This window comes from Bidens hawaiensis, unplaced genomic scaffold (genome assembly GCF_021521415.1).
Source record: "Bidens hawaiensis isolate Kalapana, Puna unplaced genomic scaffold, B.hawaiensis_p1.1 tig00032833_1, whole genome shotgun sequence".
NCBI lineage: Eukaryota > Viridiplantae > Streptophyta > Magnoliopsida > Asterales > Asteraceae > Bidens > Bidens hawaiensis.
In genome coordinates, this window is record NW_027505267.1 from 201691 (window position 1) to 221389 (window position 19699).

The 19699-nt window shown below is 39.5% G+C and overlaps 2 protein-coding genes across 2 annotated transcripts; one reads left to right on the forward strand and one right to left on the reverse strand.

Moving 5' to 3' along the window:
* Positions 1 to 5804: 5804 nt before the first annotated feature.
* Positions 5805 to 7589, forward strand: LOC143611960 (24-methylenesterol C-methyltransferase 2-like). Its single transcript, XM_077086053.1, has 2 exons — positions 5805 to 6502; positions 7026 to 7589. The coding sequence occupies exons 1-2, from the start codon at positions 5816 to 5818 to the stop codon at positions 7419 to 7421; spliced, it is 1083 nt and encodes a 360-aa protein (XP_076942168.1). The 5' UTR covers positions 5805 to 5815; the 3' UTR covers positions 7422 to 7589.
* Positions 7590 to 11688: 4099 nt separating this feature from the next.
* LOC143611962 (protein CHAPERONE-LIKE PROTEIN OF POR1, chloroplastic-like) lies at positions 11689 to 13760 on the reverse strand. Its single transcript, XM_077086055.1, has 3 exons — positions 13395 to 13760; positions 12161 to 12518; positions 11689 to 12084 (listed from the first exon to the last, which is right to left on the reverse strand). Exons 1-3 carry the CDS (start codon positions 13758 to 13760, stop codon positions 11909 to 11911), a joined length of 900 nt encoding a protein of 299 aa, XP_076942170.1. The 3' UTR covers positions 11689 to 11908.
* Positions 13761 to 19699: the final 5939 nt, after the last annotated feature.

The window sequence follows — 19699 nt, forward strand, 5'->3', positions numbered from 1 at the left end:
TTTTGGATTTTTGCCCTTTTTCCCGCTGCCCGCATTGTCAATCTGGCTCCAACTAAAAAAGGTAAGCAAAACCCCATATGAGATATGGCATGGGCGAAAACCCAATTTGTCTTTCCTTATAGTATGGGGATGTGATGCTTATGTCACTAGTGATTCTGACGATAAGCTTAATCCTCGCGGCGTAAAAGTTGTTTTCGTCGGATACTATAACCAAAGCGGATATTATTTCTTCCATCCTGATAAAAATGTGATTTCTATCAGAGGGAAGGGCCACTTTCTCGAGAAGGAAATTCTCGATCGAGGAACTGGGGATAATATTGTCGATCTTGAAGAAATTCAAGAACTACAAACTACCGCTGAGGAAGTTGGAACGTCTGATCAACAAGTTGTTGTTGCTGATACATCGGACATAAACACAAGCGTTCGCAGAAGTAATAGGACTCGCGTACCAAACTCTAAATACCTATGGCATCTAGATGGTCCCGAGGTCCTCTTAGTAGCTGAGTCAAGCGACGAACCTACTAATTACAAATCTGCTATCTTAGATCCGGAATCTGAGAAATGGCAAGATGCCATGAACGCCGAGATGCAATCTATGCATGACAATCAAGTCTGGAACTTGGTTGAGTTACCCCTCGAGTGTCGGGCAGTAGGGAGCAAGTGGATTTTCAAGAAGAAAACCGACATGCATGGAAATGTGCAGACTTATAAAGCACGGCTAGTCGCGAAAGGTTTTACTCAAACTTAGGGTATTGACTATGATGAAACCTTCTCGCCCGTTGCTATGACTAAGTCGATAAGGATATTACTTGCCATAGCAGCGTACTATGACTACGAGATATGGCAAATGGATGTCAAAACTGCTTTTCTTAATGGACATCTTTCTGAAGATGTCTATATGGTTCAGCCTGAAGGTTTTGTCGATCCTAAGTATCCTAAGAGAGTGTGCAAACTGAATAAGTCCATTTATGGACTTAAACAGGCATCTCGCAGCTTGAATCTTCATTTTAATGAGAAAATCAAAGAGTTTGGTTTTATCAAAAATGAAGATGAGCCTTGTGTTTACAGAAAGGCTAGTGGGAGCACTATATCATTCCTCATCCTGTATGTGGATGATATACTGATAATTGGAAACAACATCCTTATGCTTAAGGAAGTTAAGAACTGGTTGGACTCTTGTTTCACAATGAAAGATCTTGGTGAAGCTGCTTATGTTCTAGGAATTAAGATCTACCGAGATAGGTCTAAGCGGCTTCTAGGGCTAAGTCAAAGTACATACATAGACAAAGTAATGGCACGCTTCTCTATGAATAACTCCAAGAAATGAGCTCTCCCCATGGCTAAAGAAACCGTGATGAACAAATCGCAATCTCCGGCAACGGACATTGAAACTAAGCACATGCAAGCGATTCCATATGCTTCAGCGATTGGTTCTATCATGTATACTATGTTATGTACTAGACCTGACGTCTCGTATGCACTGAGCATGACTAGTCGTTTTCAGCAGAACCCTGGCATTGCCCACTAGACTGCTGTGAAGAACATTCTGAGGTACCTGAAAAGGACGAAAGACATGTTTTTGGTGTTTGGAGGAGTGGAAGAAGAACTCACTGTAAGGTGTTACACTGGTGTTAGCTTCTAGACTGACCGAGATGATTCTCGCTCACAATCTGCTTGGATGAAGAAATTCATAGCCCACCTCGATCTGGTTCCTAGTTTTCTGAAACCGATCGACGTAATCTGAGATAACACAGGAGCCATTGCTCAAGCCAAAGAGCTCAGATCTCATCACAGGGCCAAGCACATTCTAAGTAAGTTCCAATATATACGGATATACTGGAAAGAGGAGACATCATAATAAGCAAAGTAGACACAGATCAAAACCTAGCTAACCCGTTCACTAAACCGATGACTCAGGACAAGCATGATCATCATAGAGATGCTATCGGTCTTAGATTAGCTAGTAGTTTATTTTGTTTAGTATTTGGATGTGTGAACATTTCAAATAGTTATACTTTAAGTTCTCTTTTGATTTAATGGTTAAATGCAAATGTTGAATGATATAACTGTGTTCAATTTTAATACGTTTAATCCATGAGTATTGTATTCTAAATTATCCTTAGTCGGTCAGACTCGTGGGAACGACTCTAAATTAAGACTATTCTGACTTTGGACTCAAGGGGTTAACTTCAAAACTCACAGACCTCATTATGAATGACGTTGGATGTAACTCGCATCAAATCATCTTCATGGATCTTAGTCATAAGATGTTTTGATACTGGTATACTCATTTAGTATCCTTAGACCTGAGATACATATTAGAACTTTCGTTTAAGGCTATTCTTTGATAAGTGTCAACCGTTGTCGCTTAACTTCCAGCTATAAAGGCATTGGTTGGGAATAATCTGAAGTTCAGTGGGAGTTGTATGTATTCAAGATGGGATTCTGTACTCTTACATGATATGTAACAGTTAGACATCTTGGCGCCCTCGTTGATTCAAACTGGTAAAGTGTGAGGCCTCACCCAAACTAACTGTGTGTTTGATTGTACCACTTTGACTCTTGATCGAGAACTATAACGATTGAACGCCATATGAGGTTGAACCTGATCCATGTCTCATTGTTCAATTGATGTCTTATACAGAAAGGATAGCTGACAACAATTACCATAAATTCGTTATCTTGCAATAGTGTATTCCAAGATTATTTTGGTTAATGAATTTAAAATGTTATAACCTGTTATGGGCAGCTATGTGTAGCTAGAGCACCGCTGGCTGTCAGTATTGGGTAAATTAACCAGAAACCGTCCAAGTGGGAGACTGTTGGAATTATGGACCGGTTCGGGTAAGTCAATACGGCCAACCGGGTTATGACCCGTGAGAGTTACACCGTGAGTAACGAACTATAAACCCGCTTAAGTTAGTTAACCGGGTATGACATAAATTAACGAGATATTATGGGATGAGCTTTTGGAAATAAGAGATAGGCTTGGTGGCCCTTATTAGCTTAATTAGTTTATTTATAAACTAGTTAACCTAACATTAATCTTAACCCTAGCAACATTATTATATTCCATCTCTTCCAAGCCTACAAACCACCACCGTCGGCGCTCCTACCTGCCGCCGCTGCTGTCACGTGAACATCACCGCCACCGCTGCACCCCAGCTGTCGTGCGCTGCCACTGTTCACCAACCACAACTCCTGTCGTTTGCTGCCGCTGTTACTGTACACCAGTCACCGCCGCCGACGTGCGCCGCTGCTGTCGGTATAGTCCACCGCCACCGCTGTCCGTTGCCGCTGCCTAGTGCATCGTCATCGTTGATCTCGTTGTGTCACCTAGCTCGGTTCATTAGCCTTCGGTGTCTCGACCGGTTAATTATTAACCGAGGTAAACTTAAATATATGGTTAGTTTATATTTAATGTTTTGACCCGTACTCGTATTGTTTGTAACCAGATCCTGTCGGGTCTTGTTTTCGGTGCTGATTAACATATATTTTCCGCTGTGTATATTAATTAATGTAATTAATTATTATTTGTCACGTTTATTGAACCGGATTTAATAAACGAAATTTTAACTGATCACCACTGAAACCTAATATATACATATGTTGTATTTCTTGTCATTTTCGTTTGGATATGTATACATTTCATGCACTACAATTCCCCAAATCTCTAAAGTGAATATATATATAAGCATTGTTAATATATTTTTAATAAAATGTGACTCATTTCCTACATATTTAAAATATACATAAACTAGGGGCGCGTCATAATGGTGGTCCGGTGTGGCCCCGGTCTCACCGTTTTTTCTCAGCAGTGTAAATGTACGCATTTTTGTTCAAAAACTATTGTGCGTATTAACTACCTCATGTTTTCGTCCAACATTCCCCACTAACACAAATAAACTTCGATACACATCTAACTATATAAAAAACAAAGTTTTTTAAATGACAGGTATCATCACCAAGGTGATCATTACAAAATTTTTCATCATCTCCCTCATATTAAATGCATTTCTCTTTCTTATTAACAATTTTGTATTTTATTTTTTTTTCTTTTTAATATTACATTTTCTCTTTTTAATAATTCTTTTCTAATTTAAAATTTTTAATACACACATAAATATTTAATTTTGTTTTATATAAATATACTGTATTAGTTATTAATATTAGGTTTTATAAAGTAATCAATTTTCACGTATATTTTGAATAATGATTTCAAAAATTAAGGTTTTAAATATATTATATTAGTTAATTAATATTTACGTTTTATAAGAAATGATATTATTGGATGAAGAGGCAAGGTTAATTTAAAATTAAAATTTCAATAAACTTTAACTTATTAAATATATATGATGTTTACTAAATTACAAGTTTTTTTTCTTTCTAATCCTTAAAATATAAATTTATTACTGATGTATTTTTAGTGTTTATGTTAATTCAAACGAGCGTGTTTCTTTACCTAGTTAAAGTATCAAGCATGGCTCAGGTCAAAACAATTTATGATTAGAATGAGTTCTGGTCCATGGGTTGGTTTAAAAAAAAAGACATTACAACTTCTTTTTTTAATTGACTTAAAAATCCACAAAAATATAAACACTGGACTACATGTTTTGGTTTTTCAGGTGGATGAGACAGCTTCTTACCTTGAGAATACAAATATTGGACATTAACACACTGTTAATCAGATGAAAAATTGACTTTGTATATCCTTCTATTATTAAAGATTTCAAAAATATCGATTTCTTTGGTGAACGAGTTATACTTGTACCAAAAAATGAGGTCGTTCAAGAAATTATAATACGTTTGCTATCCATGTTTTCGGGAAACTAAAAATATTGCCATTATTCAGATGGTATCTGTCAGACATAAAATGATACATTACAAGAAAGATTAGTTTCCAGATGTTTTAAATCGCCTCAAAATCTAAGGTTGTCAAGTCATAGGTTAGTCTTGAAAGACAATGTTAAAGTGATGTTGCTTAAATGGTATATGCAATAAAACTAAAGTGCATATGAAAATGCAATATGATAACCATGTTATAGAAGCGAAAATCATATCCGGAAGTAATACCGAAACTCACACTTTTATTCTTTGAAAGAAAAATCCTACACTTTTAGATACAATGATTAATTTCAAAGAATGAAATTTTTACTTTGTTTTTGTTTTGCAATGAAGATTAATAAAAGCGGTCCGTCTCTATAGATGGTTGCTTTGTTTTGGGACAATTTATTTTAACTCGTGATTAGTTATGCTAGAGTTAAAAATACAAACAATATGAAATTATTAAGTTTTGATATAGAAAGTAAAGTTACAAATAAAACTACAAATATTGTGTATAAGGAAATATTTAGGGATTTATGAATTCTCTAACGACTTTTTATCTTCATATTATGTAATGTGTAATTTGTTCCATCATATAATATATCTTTATATCTATTGAAATAATTTTTGTATTTGACATTGTATTATTAATTAAATAAATTTATTTATTCCAACCCGTATGCTACATGGGTAACTAGCCTAGTTATTATTATAGGCTCTGGTTATCCACACACCTTTTGACTTATACACACCCTCTTTCAAGTGGGTTCTATACGATCGTATGACCCATATACGATCATATGTAGGATGTGTGGATAACCAAAGGGTGTACCAATAACATATCCCATATTATATTTGCCGAGTTAAAAGTTAAGAAAAGAATAAATAACAGAATTTGGTCATTAATAAAGTAAATAAATACATACCAAATTGGCACTCACAAACCCTCACACACTCATTCACGTTCACATTCACATTCACATTCTCCTCAATGGACTCCCTCACTCTGCTCTTCACATTCTCCCTCCTCGCCGGCGGCCTCTACTGGTTCGTCTGCATCCTCGGATCCGCCGAACAAAAAGGCAAACACGCCGTCAAGCTCTCCGGCGGCTCCATCGAACGCGACCACGTCCAGGAGAATTACAACAACTACTGGTCCTTCTTCCGCCGCCCCAAAGAGATCGAGAAGGCCGAAAACGTACCCGCTTTCGTCGACACCTTTTACAACCTCGTCACCGATATCTACGAGTGGGGGTGGGGCCAATCCTTTCACTTTTCCCCAGCCATACCCGGGAAGTCAAATCTGGAGTCCACCCGGAAACACGAAGAGATGGCGGTAGATCTGATCGGGGTCCGACCCGGCCAGAGGATACTCGACGCCGGGTGTGGGGTTGGGGGCCCGATGAGGGCGATTGGCAAGCACTCGGGGTGTAATGTTGTGGGAATTACAATTAATGAGTATCAGGTCAGCCGGGCCAAGGCGCATAATAAGAAGGCCGGCTTGGATAAGTTGTGTGAGGTGGTGTGTGGTAATTTCCTGGAGATGCCATTTGAAGACGAGAGTTTTGATGGGGCGTACTCGATTGAGGCGACCTGTCACGCGCCTAAGCTGGAGGATGTTTATAGTGAGATTTTCAGGGTTTTGAAGCCCGGGGCGATGTACGTTTCGTACGAATGGGTAAAGTTCAACTCTTTTAAGTTTGTGTAATTAGAGTGTAAGTTGTATTAATAATTATAGTTAGAGCTTGTACAAATCGCCATCTTTAGCTACAGGGGTAAACAGGCGGCTCGTTTTGACTTTCGAGAGCTCGAGCTCGGCTTGGCTTGGCTCGTGAGCTTGTTTTTTAAGCTTGGGCTTAGCTCGTTTGTTATTTATTAACTAATTTATATACGTTTGTAATAATTTTTATGTATTTTGAGAAAAACTTAAAACTAGCCTAAGCTTGGCTCGAGCTTGTGCAGTACCTTAAACGAGCCAAAGAGGTAAAACTTAAAAAACACAAGGCCTGTTCCATACAAGGCTCGAGCTTTTTCGATAACTAAGCAAGATTTATTTGAGGCTCGAGCTTGGATTCGATAACTAAGCAAGACTTATTTGAGGCTCGGGCTTGACTCTTTTTGAGCTTTTTATCAATCCAAGCTTGAGTAGCTCGTGAGCATACTCAGACCTCTAATTTTACTAATTACATTGTGTCTAATAGGTAACCACTGAATTATACCGCGCTGAAGATCCTGAACATGTGGAAGTTATCCACGGGATCGAGAGAGGTGATGCATTGCCCGGGTTAAGGAGTTATGCCGACATTGCTGAGGTCGCAAAGAAGGTAGGGTTTGAGGTCGTGAAAGAGAAGGATTTGGCGAAGCCTCCGTCACATCCGTGGTGGTCGAGGTTGAAGATGGGGCGAATTGCGTACTGGAGAAACCACATTGTAGTCACGGTGCTTGAAACCCTAGGGATTGCGCCGAAGGGAACCATGGATGTTCATGAGATGCTGTTCAAGACCGCCGATTACCTCACTAGAGGAGGGGAAACCGGAATTTTCTCCCCAATGCATATGATTCTCTGCAAAAAGCCGGAGAAACCACAAGAATCTTGATCAGTGAAGTTGAGGTTTATTCTCGATGTTAATCGTTTGTTTCTTCGCACTCGTTTGGTTGCTTTTAATTGTTAGTATGATTTATCTGTTTTATTCCTGTTTGATTTGCTGTGTTTAAATTAATAACTGCCTTTAGCTTGCTTATTCCTTAATCACAATTATGCAATTTTGTTATCTTTTAAATTCTGCACAAGTTTTCATTGATTTAACTCTATGTCAAAGCTATTAAATCATGTAGTTGTTAATGTTATTTTAATAATTTTTGTTATATAAAAGATTGTATCATCTGTATGTTATTTTAGATCTGATTAGGCTGGCATAATAATAATAATAATAGCTGTAAAACCAAAGTGCCAGCAGCATGTTTGGAAAAAAAGAATAGGTTGAAGTGGACGGTCACGTGATAAGTGAGCTCACAAGTTGGCAGGTCACGTGGTACCTTTGGATTGAATAATAACATGACAAGGATTCCGATCCATAACTGAATTTGTCTGATAGTTTCTGGTCCTGTGTAGTTCTTATTATGTTTATTATTAGCAGCCTTAGTACTGTGTTCTTTCAAGGTTTTAACTGAGATGAAAATTTGAAGAATTTTAATTACCAATTACTCAAATGATCCGACTCGTATTTGAACGGGTGAGAATGTGAAAAAGAGTAAAGAAACGGGACAAGAATTCTAAAATGATAACCTATATACAGTTTTAGGAAAATAATTCATTTTAATTTAAATTGTTTGTTTTATTATTTATTTTGACTAATTCTAGAATGTCCGTAATGTTGACCGAAACTAGTATATCTGTTACGTTCTTTTTTGTCGCTTATGTCTATAGCTAACATGTAGGTTACTTTGATCGAATTTAATGGTAAATAGAGATCATATGCAATGCTTGAAAACAATTTTTATATTATAATAAACTTTATCTAGTATGAGTTTTATGCAATTGATTGCTAGAATATATTTATTCAATGTTTACTTAATCTCTACATAGTTCTATCATGCATCAAAGTAGATGATAACATGTCGGTATGTATATCCAGATAACCGTCTATTAACACATCGAATAAGCGATAATAATTTATAAGGATAAGTTTATGAAGGTTATTTATATTGAGTGATTTAATCTCTGAATATGCCAACTAAGTTAGGAGTAAATCAAGTGTAGTGAAGTTTATAGATCCGATCAGATGAGATGATGTGGTGAATGGACTCCACAGGAATAGTTTATATGTAGCACAGCATAAAGTGTGGCATGATGTTGTGTTTAGTATATAGTATATGCAACACTGACTTTGCAGATCTCAATAAACACTACCTGCCAATAGATCAGACAAACTACATTGTAATTAACTACTGTGACAAGGACAATTAGTTCCCTGCCGGCTGGTTTTTTGTTTGTTTGTTTGTACAATGTTTTGTCATTGGATAATAAATAACCTCACCTATGAAGGTTGGTAAAAATGTCATGGGGACGGAGGGCCTGCGAGTTTTGTGGTATGGGGCTATGGTTGAGGCTTGGGATCTCTATGATCTCATGTTCGAAATTTGGTCAAGGGGGGTTTTCCCACAGTAACGGGTTTCCTCCTTGATGGTGTTCCATAGTGAGTCATGGAGCGTCAAAATCAGTGGACGATTGACATCTTGTCTCAGAAAGGCTCACTCGGGTATTAACGATAGTTTCAAACGCTGTTAAGAAAAAGTCGGCGATGCATAAAAAAAAGTAGTGTTTTGTTGATTAAAAATTAGAAAGTAAATAAGTTTTCCTTTTTTAAACTCCAGCATTACCAACAACAATTCAATTAACCTTTAATAATTAGTTCTTAATAAAAATGTAATTGTTCTTACAATCCAAACAATATCAATTTCATGTATATTTAAGCAAACACATAACCAAGACAATTATTCAAATTGCATAATTCAGGTTAATATAATACATTGGCATTTAAATCTGATCGTTTTACAAGTGCAACTATAGAACATAATGATTTTGGTGTGTGTGTTTGGGGGGGGGGATCATGGATGGGATGAGTATTTGGTACTTAGTGCCGGGTACCGATTTGGTACCGTCGGTACCGAATCGGTACCAAAGTTTTGAGTTTTGGGATTGGTACCGGTACAGTATGGTACGGCACCGGTATTTCCCGAACTTTTACCTTCAATACCGGTACCGAACCGAATATTTCGGTACCAGTACCAAGATTTGATGATTTTGGGGATCGGTATTTTCGGTACTGGTACCGAACTCATCCCTAGTCATGGAGAGTCTGTAAAGTCTTATCGTTTTACTACTCGACGCAAGGGATTTAGGATTTGTGATTGGCGTATTGAAATGGGAAATCTGCGATTGAATGTGTCATCTATGGGGTTAACTACAAAAGTTAAGAGGGGCCTAACCAAAATTTTTATTAGGTTATCTTTTCTATTTCTTTGCACTGATGTATTCAACGAGTATATAGCCTTGGCCGACAGGCTCGGGAAATCTTTGAAATTTCATTGTGATGGGGATAGATCATTGCAATTGTGGTCTTAAACGAGGAATTCCTAGTAAGCGCGAGTCATCAGCTTCGTCATTCGAATTATAGTCTGGAGAAGCGTCCTCAGCGGCGGACCGGGCCCAAGTCCCCTGGAAGGGGGCGCCGGAGACGGTGAGAGCCCCGTCGTGCCCGGACCCTGTCGCACCTCAAGGCGCCGCCCGCTGGTACGAGCCAACACGGGGCAGGCAGGTCGTTCAAGGTGATGCGCCACTCTCTAACAAACCCTCCCGATGGCAAAGCCAATTCAGGCAAGACAACAAGTCATGTTAACGTTGACAAACCCTCCCGATGGCGAAGCCATGTCAAGCAAGACAGAAAGCTTCTAGTCAATATGAAAATTACTTTATCTGAACTTCATGAGTAGTTCAAAAGAATAACCCATAATTATAAGGTATTTGTGATGTTTAAGACAACTTCTGATATGGACCATATGGTAATAAACTTTCTGATTTGATAATAAACTTTCTGACATATTCGCTTCGTCCTGCATCGCTTATATATCTGGCTACAACATAAAACTCAGACGTCAATTAAACTGTGCAAAACGTTTGATTAAACATTCTCTCATATATTTGGCTCTTGAAAAGCAACTTGTAAGGAAACCATATGCAGCACGTCTGATTAAACTTAAGGAAACCATATGCAGCACGTCTGATTAAACTGTAGGGTAAATTGCTTTAAGAAGAGAAACACCTAACTTGAAGTGATTAATCGCACATACAGATTGTTGTTTTATGTAATACCATAGCCATTATTAACCAACATATAAAGACGAATGTTGCACTTTTGAACTAAAGAACCCTATACCCATTCGTGGATTGGAAGCAACGCATTTACAGGGAGATACACGAACTCTTGCATCTCTTTTACACATCAAAGCATCACCTTTAGAGTCTTTCCTTTTTGTGGGTTCCGTGAGTCCTTGCTAATCAAGTTCGAAATTAATAGCTTTTCAACAGTATTTCTGGCCTTGTGGTACTGGGGATTCTTTTGTGATATTTGAAGTGAAACCAGTGAAAGTGGAGGATAAAGCAGTAGATCTATTCTTAATAATAACAATAGATAAGTCCAAAGGAAATGAAATTGGGCTTTAATAAAGAGAAGAAAAATGTATATTAGTCCTTAAGCAAAAGTTATGCTTTTTCAAACTTTTCTCAAAGTAGGTTAAAGACATAGATGCAAGAATAAGCAGTTGGATGACACAATAAAATAAATTAACCGAAACAGCTAAAATTGCTTCTCAACAAGCTATTGCCCCAAAATTTCAGTGAGAATTTAACTGAAACAGCTTAAATGTAGAGGCTAGTAGTCTCCATAAGAGATTGGAATTGATGGCACAAGATGACCAAAAAGAAAACTTTGATGATAATGGAAATAAAGTCAACCTTAAAGATGTTGGAGTAATCGGACCTTTTCCAAATGGATCAGGCTAATGTTTACATTATGATTAGAAAGTGTGATGTTCACACTCATATGTACGGTTTTTTGTTGATTGTATGATACGAAAAGTTGCATTCGATGATGTTTAGTCGAAAAAACTAAAGTTACAAAGCTTAATCGAATGTTTTGACTTTTTGTACCAATCATGTCTTTCAAAACCTAATAAGTTTCGAATCATGAACTAAACTTTCAAAGTTTCACACATACTTTTTGCATTAAAGTTAAAAGTTCTTTAGGAATTGGAGTATTAGACACAAGAAACAATGTGTCCTTTATGAACCTTAAAAGGTTCAGGATATCTGCACGGCTCCGTGTTTGTTAAATGGATGAAAATGGTAGCACATTAAGATACATTTCAGTGTACAGATTACATACAAAAAAGGACAGTGACAGTTCAAGACCAAGCTATATAACTTAAGTTCTGAAACATCCATTTTGTACAATATGCAAACACATCCTAAATAACATTACATTTCAAGAGGCATCGTAGCTTAATCTTGAAATTCCAGCCTCGATTAGCTTAAATACAACGAGACCAAAAACTGTGAGATAAGAACAAATTCACTTACCACAGTTGCAGGAGAATGTATACCCAAAAACGGGACGATATCTACTTGCAGCCAGCTCTCAACCGCAGATCCCACCACCGCACCAGCCACCAAACCCCCTATGGTTATCACAGTTGCCTTCCCTAAAAGTTAAAATCCATCAACACAATATTAATAATTATTCTTGAGTTTTGTTATGTATAATTTGTTGTGAAATACCTAGCTTCACGTTTCGTTTGGTCATGAAATATAATGATGCCCCAAAACTAGTTGCCAAAATAAGCCCGGGAACATCAGCGCCTGAAAGAGAACCGACTGGAGTAGATGCACCATTGACATAAGTTAAGACAGCTAGAGCTCCATACACTCCTGCTTCAATCCCCAAATCACTAGCAGATGGTGATTCTATTGTAACTGGTGGATTCTTAAAGGCACCTTGTACCCATTGAGGCATTGATCCCATTTGAGATGTATTTACAGGTTTAACATCTGCATAACAAATGCTACTATTTACAACTTTCCCTGCTCGTCTCTGTGATAAGCTCTGCATCAGTAGTATGTCATACGCAGCCTCCACCTGCAAGTAATGATCATCATCATTAGGTCTGTAAACGCACTGAATGAACATGAACGGGGGGCATGTTCATGTTTGCTCATTTAACTTTAACCGAAAACGAACATGAACAAATGTTCTTCATGTATATCATGTTTCTGTTCATTTATGTCCGTTTCTTAACATCCTAAACGAATAATTCATGAACACAAACAAACAATCGTAAACGAACAGCATGTTTAATTATTTTGGATGGAACGAGAGAGGCAGAGTGACGGTGGCCAAGAGCTAATTCCAAAGAATGAAGATGTGGCTAGGGTTTGTGGTGAGCTACTAACATGTTTAATTATTCTTAAAAACTATAGAATTACATAATTAAATGTGCTACATGAATATAAACAAACAGACATAAAAGAACATATATGAACGACCATAAACAAATGTTCAGGAACATAAATGAATGAAGAAAACATATGTTCACATTCGTTCTTTAAATTAAATGAACAAAAATCGACCATGTTTGTTCTCGCCAAACATATCACTAACCATTGAGGCCTAATCATCATCATTTAATATCAACATACCATAACCATCTTCAATGAAATTCATGCCCAAATTATGAAATTAAAGTCAAATTTCCTACAATAACTCCACAATCAAGTCAAAATCAATAATAATAATAATAATAAAACCCTAGGCCTAAGTTGAAAACTATATGGAAGGAGATCAAATTTGAATTCGCTGCAGTGGATACTATTGATTAAATTCCAAGCTATGTATGTGGTTCAATTATAACTACCATTTCTTAAATCGGAAATCGTTATCTATAAGCATAACTTTGGAGCAGTTAAATCGAATATAGTATTAGAAATTGGATATAAATAAAATAAATAAACCTACCTGTGCAATAGACTCCTGGTCGTCTTTACAGGAAGCGACAACCGAATTCTTAGCACGGAGTATATCATCAAACGAAGCGCCTTCCGATACGCCTAACAGCTTCAAAGCCGTCTCAACCGACATCTCGAACGACGAATCGTCGCCGGCGAGCACAACGAATCGTGATAATGAGGTGCGGCGAGAGGAGGCGAGTAGTAGTAGTTTATTATTATTATTATTATTATTATTATTATTATTATTATTATTATTATTATTATTATTAAGGGTGTAATTGTTTTTGGAAGGTGTAAGAGGGTGTCTGTGACGGCGGATACGGCCGGCGATGGGGAGAAGAGAGGCGCGAGCGCAGAGAGGAGTGGTAGCCATGGAAGGAAGGAAGAAAATCGGTTGGTTGTTTGTTAGGTAGTGAGTGATTATTATTAATTGTCTAATTGATTGATTGGGGTCATGGGCTGAATATTTTGCTTCCAAGTTATAAATTATTATTGTTGCTTTTTGGCTTCGTTACTTTTCTTTTCTTTTGTTTGATAGAATGATTATTATTTTCTGTACAACTTAAAATTGATTGTTTGTTTGTTTTTAACCTTGGGACTGTATGTATGCTCGGTTTTCTATCTATTTATTATATTGGTTTTATATGGCTAAATAAAGAAAAGGTGCTCAACATTCACACATTTTATTCATCAATTGTTTTTTTCCTTCTTTACTCTCACTGGTGTTGAAAATCCATTTGACCATAACACTTGACCACAATCTCTAACGGGTTGGTCCATTACATGCAATTTCAGTGTGCAGTGACCAACACTTCTCTTTGGTGTACTGCTCCACTATCTGCGTTTTGCCATCTCATCATGTCGTCGTTTATGGAATGATGATCTTGCTCACTAAAATTAAACTGAAAAAATCGATGCTGTATTCGGTTTATATTTTCACTCATTTTCGGTATAGGTATTCTTAGGTACGGTTCCGATCTCATCGAAACCTACTCTTTCAACACATTTTCAAATGAATCCAAGGCTTAAAAAGTTGTAATAGAGATGTTGCGATGTAATTTAGTATTTCTTGTTTTGTTCACACCTTGATCAATCAATGTAAATATATTACTAGAAAAGTTCTTTAATGCTCCCTGAAAAGAGTCAAAAGACTTAAAAATAAAATAAAGTTAACTATTATATTTCCAAATTCAACGTGATTGTGATATCCTAAATTAACTAAAAGTATGTCATTTTCGATTGTATTTGTTTATGTGTGAAGGGGTATGCACCCGCCTTAACATCGAGCAGGGCGGGTCAACCCACGAGATATAGACAAGAGGCTTGAAATCAGGATGTCATGAAGACACAAAGTCAAAACCTATGCGCAAGCGCATGAAACATCTGCGCGTGGCGCATATCACATACGCGCAAGCGCATGAAACATCTGTGAGAATAAAGAGAAGACCTTGCGCATCCCCGGGATAGGCGCATAAAGGCCGCGCGTAAGCGACACACAACAAATGAGACAATAGTCTAATCCAAATCAGGATAAGGACAACCATGATTGTACTCATCAGGCAACCTTCCAGAATGTATCTTTTAAGGAATAAAGAATGTGCTGATGTTGACAGCTGCCAATGAAGGGTGGACAACTCAGCAAAGCCCATGTGCCACCACGTGATGGCACATGGGTCAGGTGAAATACCTTGGTCAGAGAATAATCAATAAAAAAGCACCAGGTGTTCTAAGTACACGTGGCGCGAAGCAATAGGAGGAGGCCAAAAACGCCCTAATTGGGTCTAAGCCCAGTCATTGGAAACCCTAATACTATAAATACCACACCACCTCCACAGTTGGAGGGCAGCAGGAAAATATACTCTAAGTCCTTTACTCATTTTCACATCCTGATTATCCCATCCTACAATATCTGATTCTCACATCGAAGGGTTACCACAAAGAGGACCCCTCTGTCCCTTTCTGAGGGGTAAGCTCACGGTGCTGTTCGTTTTGTAGGTGGAAGAACTCGTATCTCGGAAAACCATCGGTGATATAGCACACTCGTACCCGAGGGACGTTGATCGTACACAAGTAAGTCGATCCACGCTTCTTCATTGGCGCCATCACCTGTTACAACGGCAACAAAACTACTATTTCATCAATTTTCTCTTCACCATGGTTTCCGGTGTTCGAAACAATGATCAAGTTCTGGAGGATAATGAGCTTGAGGATGTTAATGAGGGACATCAGGTTCTGAGGGCGCCGCGTGACACTGCGCGCACCACCAGTAACCATCCCTTCAACACAACACCTCATAGTCAAACTGAAACTCCCCCAGACGATCTCACGTTCCAAAATCTGACTTGTGCAAAACAAAAAGGACCAATGTGCCCGGACGTTGAAACCAATGACCCTAAAGAATGGCTCATAAACGAACAACGGCGTTTAATGGACAAATACAATGAGTTGGTAAAACACAAAAAGTTAGCCGATTTAACACAAAGGCTCGCATTTGATAAACAAACCATTCAGGGAACAACAAAAAAGACGCGCGCGCTGGAAGACGGTCATTCTGTTCACACCGAACAAGCTGATATTAGTGATGAGGAAGAGGTGCACAGCATGAAGAAGACGCGAGATACTCATGCAGGAGGTTCACAGCTTCGCGTACACGCGCACATAGCACCTGGAGCCAAAGCTGATATGGATTTATACACACCATACAACCCACAAGCGAAAGAGCAAGTGGACGTAACCACACCGTATAGGCCAGCCATCTTGGTAAAGCATTCAAAATTCGCTGAGCGCATCGCGAAGGCTCCCATTCAACACAAAACCAAGATGCCAAGTGGTTTAGGCAAGTACGATGGTACAACAGATCCAGATGATTTCTTAAAAGGTTTTTATAACACTGGAAACTTAGAAAGCTGGACGATGCCAACATGGTGTCACATGTTTGCTCGCTGCCTCACGGGCGCAGCGCGTGTCTGGTTCGAAAGCTTTCCGACAGGACAAATCGATGGGTTCGAAGAGCTATTGGAAAAGTTCCAGGCTCACTTTGTACAGCAGCGCAGACACACGCGCGACCCCGATGACATCATGCATTGCGTACGCAGGAATGATGAAACCATTGAAGACTACATAACTCGTTTCAATCAGGAATCTCTTGCAATTGGAGGCATCACTGAACAACTCTTGCGCGTGGCCTTTATACAAGGTGCACGCAGTGATCAACTCCGCAGAGCTCTCGTGAGCAGAGAAGGCATGCCAACCACTTGGGCTAAGCTTATGGAAGCATCGCGAGTCTTCGCGCGAAATGAAAAACAAATTGCCCAAAACAGAGCAAGAGATAAAGGGCATCAAACAGAAGCACCATGCAACAATGAAAAGAGGCGCAAACAAAACTCCGTATGGTCCAGGTTGCAACAAACCAATTATTCTCCTACAGAAAAGCAAGCGCAACAAAGTTCACCCCAACCCCAAAAAGACATTCTTAATCGCGGAGAAGGTGACAAGAAGGAAGGCGGCAGAGAGCCTAACAGACCTCTACCAAGAATATGGACTCCCATCACCAAAACGCCTTCGCAAGTGTTAAGCACAGAGAATGTCCAGTTTAAAAACCCCAGGCCATTACTCCATAAGGGACCACCGAACAGTGGCAAATATTGTGAGTTTCACAAATCCACAAGGCACAACACTGATGCATGCCATCATTTGAAGGATGCGATCGAAAAAGATGTGAAATCAGGCAAGTTGGCTCACCTGGTAAAAAATCCAAGACCAGAAAACGAACAACCAGACGGAGCCTCAGCCAGTAAAAAATTCAAAAGAATCTGTGTAGCTGAAGGAAGAAGGCAAGGGCAAAGATCGAGGAAGAGAAGCGCGCAAATCCAAAGGGATTGGCGCGAGCAACAAGTAATATTTCCAAGAATCAGAAGAGGCCCGTCTATCAGCAGCCCTCTAGTCATCACTGCACACATCGCTCATTATGAGGTGTCAAGAGTCCTGGTGGACACCGGTAGTGAGTCAGACATCATGTATGAGCAATGTTTCAGGAAGTTGGATCCAGAAGACCAAGCAAGGCTTGAAGTTGTGAGTGCACCAATCTCGGGTGTCTCAAACGAAATTATTCACCCCCTAGGCCAGATACAATTCGAACTAACTATGGGGGATGAGAAGCACAAGCGAGCTGAAATTGTCAACTTCCTGGTCTTGCCCACCACTTCATGCCATAGTATGATCTTGGGTATAGGAACGATTGCCCAATTCAACGCCATACCGTCACCAGCGCATGGCGCGTTGGGGTTCCCAACACCAACAGGAGTAACATTTGTGTACCGAGATCATTTATGCGCAGTAATAAGTATACCTCGAGAGGGGAGAATGAAGCTTCCAGTGGCAAACAACGCGCCAGAGGAATGGATTCTCAACCCAAAATTCCCAGAACAAACAATCACAATCGGAGCTACGATATCAGATGACACAAGAGTGAGAATGAAAAGATTGCTCACAACATATATGTCAGTCTTCGCGTGGCAACATTCTGATATGACTGGGGTTCCGCGAGACCTAGCGCAGCACTCTCTCAACACTGCTCAAAAGAAAAGAGTCATGGGAGACGAGAAGACAAACGCCATGATTAAGCAAGTAGAAGATCTACTGCGCGCGAATATCATTCGCCCAATACGATATCAAACATGGGTAGCCAATCCTGTGATGATAAAGAAGAGCAATTGGTCATGGAGAATGTGCATTGATTTCATGGACCTCAACAAGGCGTGTCCAAAAGATTGTTACCCCCTCCCAAACATTGACATGAAGGTGGACTCTGTGGTTCCATTTAAGCTCAAATGTTTCCTGGATGCCTATAAGGGCTATCACCAAATTCAAATGGCACCACAGGATGAAGACAAGACTGCTTTCAGAACTGACAAGGGTGTTTTCTGTTACACAAAAATGCCCTTTGGTTTGAAGAATGTAGGAGCCACTTACCAAAGACTCATGGATGCAATTTTCAACGAGCAGATTGGAAAAAACTTAGAAGTCTACGTGGATGATTTGGTGATTAAAAGCAGGGAGGAAAAACAAATGCTCAAAGACATCGAAGAAACCCTTCGGCGCCTAAAGGAAGTAAACATGAAGCTCAACCCGAGCAAATGCACATTCGGTGTTGAAGAAGGGAAATTTCTCGGCGTAATGGTCACCAAGGATGGTTTCAAGGTGAACCCAGAGAAGGTGGAGGCTATCCTCGGCATGCCCTCACTGTGACATCTGCCCCGATCCGACCCGACCCAGGTACCCGTTTCCCTTACCCGATCTCTTTCTTTTATGATTTAATATTTATTTATACTTATACTTTATTTTTAATAATAATAATATATTTTCCTTCCCGCCTCTTTCTCTCTCTTTCTTTCCGCCGTCCCGTCCCTCTCCTTCTCTCTTTCCGCCTTCTTTTCCCCTCTTGTCGCCGTCCCGCCCTTACGCCTTGTTTCCCTCTTTTTCTTCTAACTCTTTGCTTGTCCTTTGTTCCTTCCCGCCTAAGGTTGTCTGCGCAGCTCCACGCGCCAGACCCCTTACAAGGAATCCTGCGTGAAGACCACCTGTTACAGCGATACGCGAGACGAACTCTTCTCGCAGCGCGCTAAGAATTGTAATTCTTCTCGCAGCGCGCTAAGAACGGTAGTTCTTCCCGCGACGCGCTAAGGATTTGTAGTTCTTCTCGCAGCGCGCTAAGAATCGTAGTTCATCCCTCGACGCGCGAAGAATTATAGTTCTTCCCGCGGCGCGCTAGGAATTTTAGTTCCTCCCGCGGCGCGCTAAGAAATGTGATTCTTCCCGCGGCGCGCTTAGAAATGTAGTTCTTTCCGCGACGCGTTAAGGTTGGTTCTGTCTGCCTTCGCGCTCGCGCACTTTTGACCTTCTGTGTCTGCCTTCGCGCTCGCGCGCTCCAGCCTTCTCGCGCTAACCCCCTTTGAGTCTTTTCTTCTGTTTAATCCAGCCGTTTACTTTTGTGTTGTCTTATCTTCTGTGCTGTTGACCTGACCTGTCTTATGTCTGAAAAGCCACTTTTGGCGCAGCATGCGCGCCAACCCCATTGGTTGGCAGAAAAAGTGACTGACATTATCTTTGGAGATCTGCTTTTCCATGCTTGACCAGTACCTTTATCTGATCCGCCCATGCTTTTTACTGTTCCCTGTCAGCTTTCTCTTGTCCCCTGCAGCTGCCATATCTTTTGATATCTTTTGCTTTTGGAATCTTTTACTTTTTGGAGATCTTTTCCCCTTTTCTAGGGATTGTGTTCCCTAGGGTTTCTCTATAAATAATAATGTTATT

What these genes read in the sequence shown, in the direction of transcription:
- LOC143611960 (XM_077086053.1), top strand. Translation starts at nt 5,816, where the DNA reads ATGGACTCCCTCACTCTGCTCTTCACATTCTCCCTCCTCGCCGGCGGC. An exon ending in TGTACGTTTCGTACGAATGG is followed by an intron (nt 6,503 to 7,025) that starts GTAAAGTTCAAC and finishes TGTGTCTAATAG; the next exon opens with GTAACCACTGAATTATACCG.
- LOC143611962 (XM_077086055.1), bottom strand. Translation starts at nt 13,760, where the DNA reads ATGGCTACCACTCCTCTCTGCGCTCGCGCCTCTCTTCTCCCCATCGCC. An exon ending in ACCAGGAGTCTATTGCACAG is followed by an intron (nt 12,519 to 13,394) that starts GTAGGTTTATTT and finishes CATTACTTGCAG; the next exon opens with GTGGAGGCTGCGTATGACAT. An exon ending in CAAACGAAACGTGAAGCTAG is followed by an intron (nt 12,085 to 12,160) that starts GTATTTCACAAC and finishes TTTAACTTTTAG; the next exon opens with GGAAGGCAACTGTGATAACC.